Genomic DNA, 16,101 nt, shown 5'->3' on the forward strand with positions numbered 1-16,101 from the left:
ATTTTTTTTTAATGAAATTGGAACTTATAACCCTCACATTTAAATTATTAAGATTTCTAATAATAGTTACACATACAAATAAAAAAACAAACTCCCAACAATATAATTATCAAACATTGCTACAACCTCAAAGGTGATAAAAAAAATTTGGTATGATTTCTTTTCACACCCGATTTTCTACCAATTTTTAATTTTGCCATTTTCTAGTTTATCTTTTTTTTTTTTTTTCATATTTACTTTCATCATTTTGAATAAATACTTCTTATTTTACAATTTTTAGTTCATATGATCTTACTAATTTATTTTCCGAATAAGTATAGAAATCATGACATTTCTTTTATTTGTTAGATTGTCCACACTTCAATAAAGTTATTTTAAATGATAATTAAATTTGAAACCTTTAACATCTCAAATTTAATTTCTTGCACACTTTTACTATATTGAGTGAGGTTAAAAACTATAATTTCGACGAGAATACAACGCTTTCTTATTGCACCTTTTCAATATATTTTATATGATTGTAAGCATATTAAGCTAACATCATCTCAACACATAATTAATTTCTCTAAACATATAACTAATCTCACACATACATAAATATATGTAATGAATACTAGCATAATTAAATAGTAAATGATCTCACATTTAGAAGGGTTATTTCCCTATGGTTAACCGACTATTTTTATGCAATCAATTAGTTTGAGGAATTCTTATAGAAAATGAAAATACAACCATAAAAGCATCCATCATAAGTGATTAGGTGGAAAAGCTTAGCATTACAATGTTGTACTTTGCTAGACATCCCTTTAAACATGTTAATTTTGTTATGAGTAGTCTAAAAAATGTGGTCCATAGTCTCCTTAATCATAAAGTTTTACATGCCTTATAATAGCATAACTAGTTTGAATTTCTAGGTCATGTGAAGGAGGTCAATCTCGAGAGGCATTCCATTTGTAGTTATTAAGTGGATTTATTGAATAATCAAACCATTTGTAGTCTGTAAGTGGATCGAACAAATAAACAAATTCAAAAGAATAATCGATGAGACATGGAAGTCACATATATCATTCCACACCTTTTATTTTTAATTTTAGTCTCAAGTAAAATAGAGCGGTGAAATTAGGGTTGAAGTTGTATTAATGAATTGTAATGGACATGGTTTTGTATCAAAATATCAATAAATAAATGTTATAATATTAAAAGTTGACGTAACACATAAAATAGTCCATATTGATTCAAAATCAATTGTAATAATGATAGGTTAAACATGATTAGTAATTAGGAGTATTATAGTTCATTAAGACAGATCTAATTGTCCCAAAAAGGGAGTACAACACAATGAAGCCCACTTTCCCAAATCACATATAAAAATCTCTAGTTTAATTTCCCTAACAAAACCCACCGATTTATTTTTTAAATAATTTTTAAATGAGAGGTTATTATAAAGAGTAACTAGTTGGTCTAATCCAAGACCAGGTAAATGATCTTCCTATATTTTATTTTATTTTAGTTTAGTTTAAGATGTTTTTAATAAATTTAAAATTTAATTTTAATAATTTTTTTCCACTTAAGTTATTTTAATAATTTTTTATTTTTTTTATTAATAATATTTCAATATACTAATAACATCTCATTTGAAAAAAAAAAGTATTTCAATCACCTTCGCATACCATAAAGTTACAATTAATTATATATAAAATAACACTTAACTACAAGTCAATCAGGTTTCGTACCAAAACACAACTCAATTCATAATAAGATTATAAAAACATAAATCATTATATATTTATTTACAAATTGTTTGACGCTTAACATTAATTCATCTGAAATAATTTTTCTACCATTGTCTTCATATAAAAAACAATTCTTAAGTGTAATCAATATATTCTTTGATCTTAAATAAAAGATTTAATAAATAAGAATAATAGAATTTTAATTAGTAATTTTATTTTAGATACTGAAATTATAACATAGTTAATGATTTGTTACATTTTTAATGATGTTATTTACATGATTTCTGTTTTTAAAGAAATCTTTTCATTCAGTGTCACGATTTCTTGTCTAGTACTTTTTTACTGACGCTTGAAAAGCGTTGGAAGAAAGAAACACCGGATGTTATTATAGAGAAAGTAATGTATATTACTCCCTACCGACGCTTTTTATTATGTATCTTATTTTTTTTTTATTATGTAATGTTAGAAAATATATTATAAATTATGAAAACAAACGTTTATTATTTATAATGTTTTTTTAAATGGTTAAAATTATGATTGATGGAGCTCTATATATATAATATAATTCAAAGTTTGAACCATATTTAATAAAAACGACCAAAGTTCAAGACTTAGTTATTTTAACGAATAATCTACCTATAAGTAAAATCAAACCTACATAAATGTGAATAAATTGGATAATTGAAACAAATAAGAAGGATAAACTAAAGTGACTATGAATATTACCCACAACTTTACTGATTCGAATAAGTTAAATATATATTTATTTATTTTTCATGTTTCGTACTTTAACTCAAAGCGTTTTCTAAAATTCGTGACATTTTGATCTCTTACACTGATTATTACCACTAATACTTGGTGGGTGAATAAGTTAAATATTATGAAACATATTAAGCATATATTAACATTTTGTAAATAAGCTGAATGAAATTATATGCATGATCTGATTCAGATTGACGGGTTAGCGGATTGCACGATATTAATCTGAACCTAACTTATTTAGTAAGTTTGTTCAAAAATTTTAATCAAAATTGTTGATTCAACTAGAACTCAATCTGATTTAACTTGAGTAATTAATATCATATCTCTATTTTAGATTAAAATGATATAAACACAAAAGAAGAATAAAATTAAATCACTAATTTAAGTGAATGATTGAGTAAACACAACATCCTATAAAAAATAAACTATATATGGGTTGTCGAGTTACCTTATGTCAATTCAGGTCAACCCAATTTCGACCGGAATAAAGAAGTAGATGACTTTCACATTATTTTTTTGTTTTGTTTGTGTATTCTGTTCATATTGGTTTTGAAATTGGCAATAGTACATCAACTCTATTATGGTTTTTTTTTGAGAGACTTGGAAAGATGAATTGTATTATAATGGATTACTTAACATCTTATAACCTCTTTTATAAATTATAATTTTTAAACTAATGTGTTTTTGTTAATTAGAATATATTTGTAAAAAAATTAACACTATTTCTCACTTCAAAATCCATAATCTTTTAATTAATGCTTTTTTGCTGAAATATTATACTTTATCATTATAATTATCCAACCAAATAATTCATTAATATTTTTAATATAAAAAACTAAGACCTCCACCCCAAATTAAAACGTTTTTAAATAAAAATTGAATATGTAATATTAAATTTATTAAAGTAAAACTCTGGTCACTTTATATTTTAGCTACCTTGGTATGTAAGTATGTTAATAAGTTTCTTAAATTAAAATATATTTACATTATCTTTATTAAATTTAAATTTTAAATATAAAAAATATTTTAATAATTTACCTTAAACAAATTTCAAATATATATATATGGTAAGAACTCATAAAAATTCTAAAACTCAAAATCAAACTAGCTCTACATATTATTTGAAAAAAATCCAAATGAATTATTACTAAAATTTGAAGAAAGCACAAGATTTTGACAAGGACATGAAAACGGGCCGCGGGGGGTCCGAGTGGAATCGGTCTGCCCGGAATAGAAAAAAGGGAAAGATTCCTTTTTAACTGAAGAGAGTGGACACATTTTACAACGCATAGTTAATCTCTTCTTCTGTATAAAACTACTTCCCTTCACGCCTCTTCTCCATCAACTCACTCTCTCTCTTCTTCTCTCTCAAAACTCTACTTCAGTGTCATTCTTCTTCTTCTTCTGATAACCGTCGTTAATATCCATCTGAAAGAACCTCGCATCCAACCTTCAATGGCGTTGATATGGAAAACTGATACGATCACCTGATTCTGAACACATTGTCATCACTCCGCGTTCCATACGAATACTTTGCTGCTCCTGCTTCCCTACAATGGCGGATAACAGAGAGCAGAAACCAATGCCGGAAGCTGAGAAGAAGGAGCAGAGTTTGCCGTTTTTTCAGTTATTCTCCTTCGCTGATAAGTACGATTGGTTACTTATGATCTCTGGTAGCATCGGTGCGGTTATTCACGGCTCCTCCATGCCTGTCTTCTTCCTCCTCTTTGGACAAATGGTTAATGGCTTCGGGAAGAACCAGATGGATTTGCAGACAATGACTCATGAAGTCTCCAAGGTTTTTTTTTCCGAACAAATTTCCATTAAACTCATCAATCCTTTTCTCTAACATCTCAGATCTGATTTCTAATGCAGTACGCACTGTATTTCATCTATCTAGGACTGATCGTCTGCGTATCCTCATATGCAGGTGATCTCTTAATCTAATATTTTTTAGTTTATGATAACATTTAATGCATCTCTTCTTATTGGTTTAAATTCCAAATTTAAATCTCCATCAGATCGGTTGGTGGTGTAGGCATTAAGTATTGATGTGATGGTACCGTTTAACGTTTCCTGTATTTGTTTGTATAAACTAGAAATCGCTTGTTGGATGTATACTGGAGAGAGGCAAGTTGGAACTTTAAGGAATAAGTATTTGGAGGCTGTGTTGAAGCAGGACGTCGGTTTCTTTGATACAGATGCTAGAACTGGAGATATCGTCTTCAGCGTTTCAACCGATACTCTGCTCGTACAAGATGCAATCAGTGAGAAGGTATTTCTCATCTTCTTCTTCTCTTCTATCCAGATCCAGTATGAATGAATGAATGAATGATAAACTGTCTTTAACGAAATTAGGTTGGGAATTTCATTCATTACTTGTCGACATTTTTGGCCGGACTGGTGGTGGGATTTGTGTCAGCGTGGAGACTTGCATTGCTCAGCGTGGCCGTGATTCCTGGAATTGCTTTCGCCGGAGGCTTGTATGCTTACACTCTCACCGGCCTCACCTCCAAGAGTCGTGAATCTTATGCTAATGCTGGCGTAGTTGCTGAACAGGTGAATCTCTCTTCAGTTTTCACTACCATGTGTTTGTATAAATGCCTATTAACTCGTTGGTTTTGCCATCTTTTGTAGGCAATTGCTCAGGTTAGAACTGTTTACTCGTATGTTGGTGAGAGCAAAGCCTTGAATGCTTATTCAGAAGCTATACAACATACCTTAAAGCTCGGATACAAGGCTGGGATGGCTAAAGGCCTTGGATTAGGATGCACTTACGGAATAGCCTGTATGTCGTGGGCTTTAGTTTTCTGGTATGCCGGTGTTTTTATCAGAAATGGACAGACTGACGGAGGAAAGGCATTCACCGCCATATTCTCCGCCATAGTTGGCGGCATGTAAGATTTGGAATGCGAATCTCTTCCTTTTATTGAATTTGTAGTTCTAGATAGATGTGGGTTAATCAAATTTGTAATGAAAATAATCGCAGGAGCTTAGGACAGTCGTTTTCGAATCTTGGTGCGTTTAGCAAAGGTAAAGCTGCTGGTTTCAAGCTTATGGAGATTATCAATCAGAAGCCTACTATAGTTCAAGACTCGTCAGATGGGAAAATCTTGGATGAAGTCAATGGAAATATCAAATTCCAAAGCGTGACCTTCAGTTATCCTTCTCGACCGGATGTGATCATATTTAGGGATTTCTCAATCTCATTCCCTGCTGGAAAGACTGTTGCCGTTGTTGGTGGGAGTGGATCAGGGAAGAGCACTGTTGTCTCATTGATCGAGAGGTTCTATGATCCTAATCAAGGTAAGAATTTGTTTTTGTTTTTTTCCTTATATGTGAATGTATATATATTTATTCTTCCTTTTTTAATGAACAAGGGGAGATTTTGCTTGATGGGTTTGATATCAAGACACTAGAACTAAGATGGTTAAGGGATCAAATCGGTTTAGTGAACCAAGAGCCAGCTCTTTTCGCAACCACCATACTCGAAAACATACTCTACGGAAAGCCCAATGCATCCACAGCCGAAATCGAATCCGCAGCATCAGCAGCCAACGCTCACTCATTCATCACCTTACTCCCAAACGGCTACAACACTCAAGTAGGCGAAAGAGGAGTTCAACTCTCCGGTGGTCAGAAGCAAAGAATCGCAATCGCAAGAGCCATGTTAAAAAACCCAAAAATCCTCCTACTCGACGAAGCCACAAGCGCCCTCGACTCTGCCTCCGAAAACATAGTCCAAGAAGCCCTCGACCGTCTCACAGTAGGCCGAACAACAATCGTGATCGCACACCGCCTCTCAACAATAAGAAACGTGGACTCGATTTCGGTCATCCAACAAGGACTAGTTGTCGAAACGGGCACCCACGAAGATCTGATCGCGAAAAACGGAGCATATTCCTCGTTAATCCGATTCCAAGAAATGGTGGGGAATCGGGAATTGTCATGCGGTTCGACGAGGCGATCGAGATCGTCGCGTTTGAGTCATTCTTTGTCGACTAAATCGTTAAGCTTACGGTCTGGCAGCTTGAGGAATCTAAGTTATTGTTACAGCACTGGAGCGGATGGTCGGATTGAGATGGTATCGAATGGTGAGACCGATAGGAAGAACCGAGCGCCTCATGGCTATTTCTGTCGGCTTCTGAAATTAAACGGGCCGGAATGGCCTTATTCTATTATGGGTGCTGTTGGATCGATCCTTTCTGGTTTCATTGGTCCTACTTTTGCTATTGTAATGAGCAATATGATTGAGGTTTTCTACTATACTAATCCTCAGACCATGGAGAGAAAGACAAAGGAATATGTTTTCATTTATATTGGAGCTGGCATCTATGCTGTCGTTGCCTATTTGATTCAACATTACTTCTTCAGCATCATGGGAGAAAACCTGACCACTAGAGTCAGGAGAATGATGCTTGCAGGTATTTTCAAGAAATTTTCTTCAAAAATATTTGAATTATGTGATTAATTAACAGCAGCCACAATTTGTTTAATCTATCAGCCATATTGAGGAATGAAGTGGGATGGTACGACGAAGAGGAGCATAACTCGAGCCTGGTGGCTGCTCGGTTAGCTACAGATGCTGCGGATGTGAAATCGGCTATTGCAGAGAGGATTTCTGTGATACTACAGAATATGACTTCCCTTTTAACTTCCTTCATTGTGGCTTTCATAGTGGAATGGAGGGTCTCCCTTCTCATACTTGCTACCTTTCCTCTTCTTGTCCTCGCCAATTTTGCTCAGGTAAGTAATTTGAAAAGTTATTCATTTCAGTTTTTTATAATATATAAAAATACTAAATAAACTCCAAATAAATTGGATTTATTTGTATACATATCTCAAATTTAAATAGGATTTGTTTGGATATAAAGATTTATAGGGAATCTAAATTCACTGCCTTCTTTCTAGAAGAAGACGACAAATTAAAAGAGTGATCACGTGTTTTTCCTCCAATTCCAGTGCAGTGCAGTGCAGTGCAGATTTAAGTATATATAGATAGATATGAGTAATCTACTCTATTCTATTCCCTACTAGAACCCTTCAAAATATCTATTTTTAAAAGGAAATTGATATATTAAAATTTTAAATAAATTAGAAAAGTTAGACTATTTTCTGTTTTCTTCATTTAAGAAACTATCACTATTTTGCCATTATATTATTATTATCTCCACCTTCTTCACAGTCAGATAAGATTCTTTTCACTTCACCCAATTTTTAATTTTGTTTTTTTAATTTTCCCATTCTTATTCGGGCCAGTGAGGTCGAAACTGGGGATGATCATAAACCCAAAAAGAACTTAGTCATGTGATATTAACAATAGTAAATGTTGACCTGACAGAATTCTATCTTTCCTCTGTGCACCATTTATTTAGGGACCATCTTTGTTCTTATGGAGGTGCCAGAGGGAAAAGATTATTAACTCCTATTTGTTACTTAGGCCTAGTTTGATCTTGAGTTATTTGAATTAGAGTATGGAATGAGTTATTTGTGCAAATAAAATTGACCATTATTAAAAAAAAAAAACCAAAAAACAATTTGAATTGTTTTATAATTTTTGATGTAGCAACTCTCTCTGAAAGGGTTCGCCGGAGACACAGCCAAGGCCCATGCAAAAACCAGCATGATAGCCGGAGAAGGAGTAAGCAATATTCGAACCGTCGCTGCTTTCAACGCACAAGAGAAGATTCTATCCCTCTTCTGTCACGAGCTCCGTCTCCCACAGCGCCAGAGTCTTCGCCGGAGTCAAACTTCCGGCATCCTCTTCGGTCTCTCTCAGCTAGCTCTATATTCTTCCGAAGCTCTCATCCTATGGTACGGTGCAAATCTAGTTAAAAAAGGTCTCTCCACATTCTCAAAAGTCATAAAAGTCTTCGTAGTCCTAGTCATCACCGCAAATTCAGTTGCGGAAACCGTCAGTCTTGCTCCCGAAATAATCCGGGGAGGGGAAGCTGTCGGATCGGTCTTCTCAATCCTCGACCGTCAGACCAAAATCGAACCCGACGACCCCGAATCCGAAACCGTTGAATCCATCCGCGGCGAAATTGAACTCCGCCGCGTCGAGTTCGTGTACCCATCGAGGCCTGACGTTGTCGTTTTTAAGGACTTCAACCTGAGAATCCGATCCGGCCATAGTCAGGCTCTGGTTGGATCAAGTGGCTCCGGGAAGAGCTCGGTAATCGCGTTAATTGAGCGATTCTATGACCCCTTATCCGGAAAAGTCATGATCGACGGCAAAGATATCCGCAAATTGAACTTGAAATCTTTAAGACAAAAGATTGGTTTAGTCCAACAAGAGCCAGTTCTTTTCGCAGCGAGTATATTCGAAAACATCGCGTACGGAAAAGAGGGAGCAACCGAGGCCGAAGTAACCGAGGCGGCTCGCGCCGCGAACGTGCACACGTTCGTAAGTGCACTCCCCGAAGGATACAAAACGCCAGTGGGAGAAAGAGGGGTTCAATTATCAGGAGGTCAAAAACAGAGGATTGCGATAGCTCGAGCTGTACTAAAGGACCCGAGAGTTTTACTACTAGACGAGGCAACGAGTGCACTTGACGCAGAGTCGGAATGTGTGTTACAAGAGGCACTCGAGAGGCTAATGAGGGGAAGAACAACCGTGGTGGTGGCTCATCGACTATCAACTATTAGGGGGGTCGATAATATCGCGGTTATACAAGACGGGAGAATTGTGGAACAAGGTAGCCATGGCGATCTTATTAGCCGACCCGAAGGGGCCTATTCGAGGCTTTTACAACTCCAACACCACCATATATAACTTGTTAACCTAATAAAAGGTTTGAATGGTGATAGTTGTACGTAGATGCATATGAACTTTTAAATTATTATTAATGTTCATCTTTGCTAATTATTATTATCTGTTTATTATTAAAGTTCAAGGGGTTCATATATATCATATAGAGACTACGTTTGTGAAAATTACTTTCCTTTTAATTTAAATTAAAATAATAATAGAAAGCTGGCTACTTCTTTATATTGTAGAAGGCCGACAAGTACAAAGTAAACAGCTTATAAAATTCCCAAGGGAAAGGTTAACATGTTTGTGTTTGTGTTAGTTGGAGATCACATGGATTTGGACCCAATAGAATATATGTAGTGAAATAAAAGCAAAAGAGATATAATTCAAATCTTCTAAATATAATAATAATAATAATATATATCTATATATGAATTGGAGAAGGACCCACCTTTGTGTATATTAGGAATATATCACATGGATGACCTTTTTTCTCATGTTGTTCTCAATAATAATAATAATAATAATAATAATAATAATAATTTATTTTCTATTATTACAAAACCTAAAAGGTATGCATGCTAAGGAGATAAGACATGCAAAGGCATAATTAAATAAAGAAGAATACAATGAAAAGGAGATTATTATTATTATTATTATTATTATTTTCAATGAGGTTATTAATAGCTATAATGTCCTTTAATTCAAAAGGTAATTTAAGTGGGAACAAAATTGTCACTGCTAATTAGGATATTTAGGAGTCTAAAATGAAAAAAAACAATAACTTCTTTTTCAAATCATCATAAATTTATGGTAAAACTCTCCCGACCAGAATCATTAGGAGCTCGATAATCATTACGTTAGTTGAGGTTCTCTGAAATTTTCGTGTTTCCTATGTTGGAGCTATCTTGAACCTTCTTGACTAACATGGATTATGTTTTACTTTTGGTTCATTGTATATATTGATGTTGCCTTAAATATTCTTTTCAATTTTTTGTACACGGGTAATTTGTTTAGATCTTTGTCTGAAAAAATATAAAATGACCTTACTTCTGAAAAAAAATGAAAATGTATGATTTGCATGTTAGTCTCTTTACCAAACAAATTAAAATTCAATTTTAATCTCTTTGGTGCAAAGATACAAGTAATAGGGAAAGAAACACTAATTTTGTTGTACTATAAAACTGGAGCAATATACATAAGGACTCCAAAGCTCACTTAAGAGTAATATTGCAACCAACATATATATATAAATATATATAGTTCAACAATAGAATGTATTAGCCATCTAGATAACCTAATATGTAGTGATGTTGACCCAAGTTCTGAATGAAAAACCTTATTAAACTTAGTGCTAGCAATGAAAAGTCTCACCTTTTCAAAAAATAAAAAAACATATATTGAGCTCTACAAAAATAATGGCATGTAATTCAATGTCAATCCAACAAACAAAAGTGATAAGATGAGAGGTTTCCTTTATAAAATTTCTACACAGTGATTTGATTATACTGATTGTAAGGAAAAGTGAGGATGGCTTCTCATTAGTATGAAAGATTGATTAAATTCACCAAAAGATGGAAACCATAAGTGTACTTGGTTTGTCTGAAAACAAGAAGGAACCCAATACAAAAGATGGGTTATAAGAAAAAAGAAAAAAGAAAAAGAAAAAGCTTTCCTTGCTGCTTATTGGCATGTTCTTGTCCCAGAAAGGTTATGGAAAGTAAAATTGAAAAAGATAAAGGAAAAAGTAGGCTATGATAGAAGGAGCTAGCATGGCCATGGGATAGGAAGAAGATAATGGATGTAGTAGTAATTAGTATTTGGGTTTAGGTCCCACATAGGAAAAACCTGGCTGGCTGGCAGAGGACAGAGCCAGTAGTAGTCATATGACCATTCAGTCAATTACTGGTCATAGAACCAGAGCCAGACCAGACCAGACCCAGCATGGTCATATGACCATTCAAATATTTACCAACCATAGATTCAGATATTCTAATTTAGACCAAAGTTTTAATCATTGCCTATGAGTGAGTGAGTAAGTGGCATTCAATATTTTAGCATCTTTATATACAATGTATGTGCTTAAACTTTTTAACCAAATGACCTAAACTACCTAACAAGTTGTTGGAGAAAAGAAAAGAAAAGAAGAACAAGATTCACATGTTATGTAAAGCTAGGCATGCATAGTCTAGACTCTAGAGCTAGAAGTAGAAGATTCAGCCTTTTTGAGATTTTTATTTATGTCAATTACATGAATTTAAATCACTTTAACATAAATTTGATATTTTTTTTGAAATGAGATTTTATTAAATTAAATTAAAGTAACTGTAGTAAAACACTGTTTGTCTGAGAGTGGATTCAGGTTGGTCTGGCAATTTTGACTAACGGTCATCATATTCTCTCTCAAATCTGAATGCTCATGCATGGGTCTTGTTAGGTCTAAATCTGCAAATCACACCACAGTTCAATTATTCAGGCCGTACCTGTTATTTTTATTTCTTATCATTTTTATTTCAATTATTTTTATTCATTTATTTTATAAATAATATTATATATATATATATATATATGTTTTTGAGTTTTGATTAATTGAATTTTAATAATAATTTTTTTAATTTAAAATTTAAATGAAGTCAAAATATTTTTGTTTTTGTTAATATATTGTTATGTTGAGTTTTTTAGTTTTTTTATTTGATTTTCAGTTTCTTAGAATTTTGATAAGTTTTTTTTCAAACAAAAAAAATATTTAAAATTTAAATTTAATAAAATTAGTTTATTATTTTAGTTGATTAATTAATTGATTTAAAAAAACAATACTAAAAAAACAATTAAAAGAATATAAAATATGAAAAATGTAGGAGCTTGTTTTAATAATTTGTTTATATTTTTTAAGGTAAAAAACTAATATAACCATCATAATAACTTTAAGACTTTAAGTGAGAATTGATATGTGATTCCTTTGTCATTGAATTATATATAAAATATGTTATAATAATTCAACCAACTAAAATATAAATATTTTTTTTTTTATCAAATAAGACAATTGCTATAAAAAAATAATTACAACAGCAATACTAAATAACCCAACATCAAACAAGGTCTACAAATTTATTTATCATATGTATAAATATTTTAATTAATCAATGACTCAATCTATTAAACAAAAATACTATAATTTATTTTTATCAAATATAAAATGATATTATGAAAATTCAATCAATTAAAAAAAGGAAGCAAATAACCTAATTTTTTTATAAATAACCAATAAAACATTGGCACAACATCACATTTACAAGTCCTTGATTGATCAAAGGAATTGTTAGATTAATCTTGTTAAACTTATATTATTAAAAATGATTTATGTTGATAAAAATATATTAACCATATTATATATGGAAAAAAATTAAAAAATATTTTGATTTTGGCTTATAAAATATGATATGTGACTCCATTTACAATTAAATTTTGGGTTATTTGAATTTAAAATATATATTTTTATATAATAATTAAACACATGCCTCCAAAAATTCACTAGAGTTGGGTTTAGACTAAATATTTTTTAATTTACTTAAAAAATATATTTTCATTTTCTTATTTCGTTATTAATTTAGATGTAATAAATGTTTTATGAAAGGTTTTAGTTAGATATATATTAATAAATTTAATAATATTTATTCGTTCAACTCTATCTCTAATCTAGTTGTAGGTGTTTTCAAAAAGAGTCGAATTCATTTATTTTCATCAATTATATCATTAACAAACGTTTTGAAATAAATTTAATTAAAAAATATATTTTTTATCATTATATATTAATAATTTTTTCAATCTTTTTATAACAAATTATATGTACTTCTTCAAAATAATAATTATTAATAGAACGTGAGATTGTGTAAAACTTCTTATATTATAAAAATAAAACAAAAAGTGAAGTACTGTTATACATTACACAAAGATGTGACCTAATGAATGTTATTGAAAAAAATTATCATAATTTTTATATTTTTTAGACTAATCTTACAACGAAAATAATAATTACTTTTGATTTTTACCGAATAATATTTTGAGTAACAAATAAACATTCTAGAGAGGCCAAACTCTCTCTCTATATATAAATGGATATAAGTGATAATTGAATTATATGCCAAAATATAGAAGACAATATAGAAAGGGAACTAAGAAAATCAACATTAGTGTGATAGTTGTTATGAAGGCATCACTTCCTCAAGAGCTTGTTTGATATTGGTTTATCTTATTTATTTTATTATAGTTTTTTATGGTTTTTTATTTATTTATTTTTATCGGTATATAATTTTAATAATTAAATCAGTTAATTTATCCATTAAAATACTAAAATGTCTTTATTTTATATTTATTATATTTCAATTTCAAATAGAAAAAAGACATTTAGATAATTTATCTTATAAAAATTCCAAATAACTTATTTTCTATCAAATAAAATTATTTTTCAAAAAAATCATAAACTTATCATATTTTACTTTTTTTTATTTTTTAATTATTGAATTTATTAACCAAAATATTAAAATTTTATTTTTTAAAAAATTTAAATTTAAATTTAAAATATAAAAGCATATATTATCTAACCAATTAAAATAAAACCTACTTTTTCATCAAATATTTTTTTTTTTTCAAAATACACTAATAAAACCCTCAAATAATCTAAGGCCTCAAAATAATAATAAGTGATATTGTTAGCTAAGAAAATGAACCAAGGCCCAAAACTATGGACACGATGTTTTTCCATCACTTTTGATATTCAATATAATCGTCCAAAGGAACAGTTTCTTAAACTAACCTTGTTTGGTGTTCACTTTCCCAAACTAACCTATTTTGTTTATTTATTCCCAAACTAACCTAGTTTTCTATTCAAACTCAGTTTTTTTTATTTTTTACTTTTTATTTTTTTTAATATTTCAAATTTATTTTATATATATAGATATATATATTTAAATTATTATTTATATAAACTAAATTATTTATATTTTGATATATATTTTAAATTATTATTTTTATAAATTTGATTATTTATATTTTGATATATAATTTAAATTATTTTTTTATAAATTTAATTATTTATATTTTAATATATATATATATTTACATTTCAAATTTATTATATACATATATATTTACATATATATATATGTGGCAGTATGATTTTCATCCCCATAAATTTATTTTTTTTACTATTCAAATTATTATTTATATTTATTGGGTTGTCTTTTATTAAAATAATTTTGACAACTTTTCATTCAAATTATTATTTATATTTATTGGGTTGTCTTTTATTAAAATAATTTTGACAACTTTTCATATAATTTCATAATAAAAATTTTATCAATTTTTATTGTGTTGTCTTCCTAAAAATATATCTTAAGTTAATGAACCATTAAATATTTATATTAAAATATAAATAATTAAATTTATAAAAAAATAATTTAAATTATATATCAAAATATAAATAATTAAATTTATAAAATTAATAATTTAAAATATATATCAAAATATAAATAATTTAGTTTATATAAAGAATAATTATATATATATATATATATAATAAATTTGAAATTTAAAAAAAAATAAAAAAAAAATGAGTTTGAATAGTAAACTAGGTTAGTTTGGGAATAAAATGAACAAACTAGGTTAGTTTGGGAAAGTGAACGCAAAACAATGTTAGTGAACCTACTTTTTCATCAAATATTTTTTTTTTTCAAAATATACTAATAAAACCTTCAAATAATCTAAGGCCTCAAAATAATAATAAGTGATATTGTTAGCTAAGAAAATGAACCAAGGCCCAAAACTATGGACATGATGTTTTTCCATGACTTTTGATATTCAATATAATCATCCAAAGACTATATAGGACTCTAATAGTTGATTTGATTGAGAATATGATGAGTAGTTTTTTTTTTTTTAAATATTGCAATAAATAATGTTAGTTTTTATTACTTTAATTTTTGTATAATGTCATTAATGTATATCATGTATTACCTTTACTTTAATGTTATTAACGTATACTAGCACGTATTCCATGCATTTGCACGAGTAATAATATAAAAAACCGTGAAAAAATATTACGATAAAATTTTTATGGGCGGGTCAACCCATAATCCGACCCAAGTATCCATTTACTCTCACATATATCCAAACTAATCACAGCTCTCGACCCGGCAATCCGGACACCTTAAAAATTAAGCATCATATATATAGATTAATTAATTAAAAAATTGAACTTATATTTTTAAAATATCACACGTTTATCAAATTTTGGGTTGAATTTAAAATATAAAATGTTATTAGCATAGTTGGTTAAAAGTTTGTATTTGTTTTGTTAGGTTGCAAGTTCGAACCATGTCTATAGCATTTTTAATTTTATTTTTAACCGTTTTAAGTTTATGGGTGGCTCAACCCACAATCCGACCCAAGTATCTATTTACTCTCACATATATCCAAATTAACCACAGCTCTCGACCCGACAATCCGGACACTTTAAAAATTAAGCATCATTATATATATATATAAATTAGTTAATTAAAAAGTTGAACTTATATTGTTAAAATGTCACGCGTTTACCAAATTTTGGGTTGAATTTAAAATATAAAGTGTTATTAGCCTAGTTGGTTAAAAGTTTGTACTTGTTTTGTTAGGTTGCATGTTCAAACCATACCTATGCATTTTTAATTTTATTTTTAACCGTTTTAAGTTTATGGGCGGGTCAACCCACAATCCGACCCAAGTATCCATTTACTCTCACATATATCCAAATTAACCACAGCTCTCGACCCGGCAATTCGGACACTTTAAAAATTAAGCATCATTATATATATATAT

The 16,101-nt window shown here is 29.9% G+C and overlaps 1 protein-coding gene across 1 annotated transcript; it reads left to right on the forward strand.

Annotated features, from left to right (window-relative positions):
- Window positions 1–3,852: 3,852 nt before the first annotated feature.
- LOC124918717 (ABC transporter B family member 19-like) lies at window positions 3,853–9,380 on the forward strand. The gene is made up of 9 exons (XM_047458765.1): window positions 3,853–4,293; window positions 4,371–4,425; window positions 4,595–4,770; window positions 4,854–5,054; window positions 5,133–5,392; window positions 5,485–5,801; window positions 5,876–6,919; window positions 7,000–7,241; window positions 8,062–9,380. The coding sequence occupies exons 1-9, from the start codon at window positions 4,051–4,053 to the stop codon at window positions 9,268–9,270; spliced, it is 3,747 nt and encodes a 1,248-aa protein (XP_047314721.1). The 5' UTR covers window positions 3,853–4,050; the 3' UTR covers window positions 9,271–9,380.
- The last annotated feature ends 6,721 nt before the right edge of the window (window positions 9,381–16,101 follow it).

The sequence above is a fragment of the Impatiens glandulifera genome, chromosome 1 (genome assembly GCF_907164915.1).
Source record: "Impatiens glandulifera chromosome 1, dImpGla2.1, whole genome shotgun sequence".
Lineage (NCBI taxonomy): Eukaryota > Viridiplantae > Streptophyta > Magnoliopsida > Ericales > Balsaminaceae > Impatiens > Impatiens glandulifera.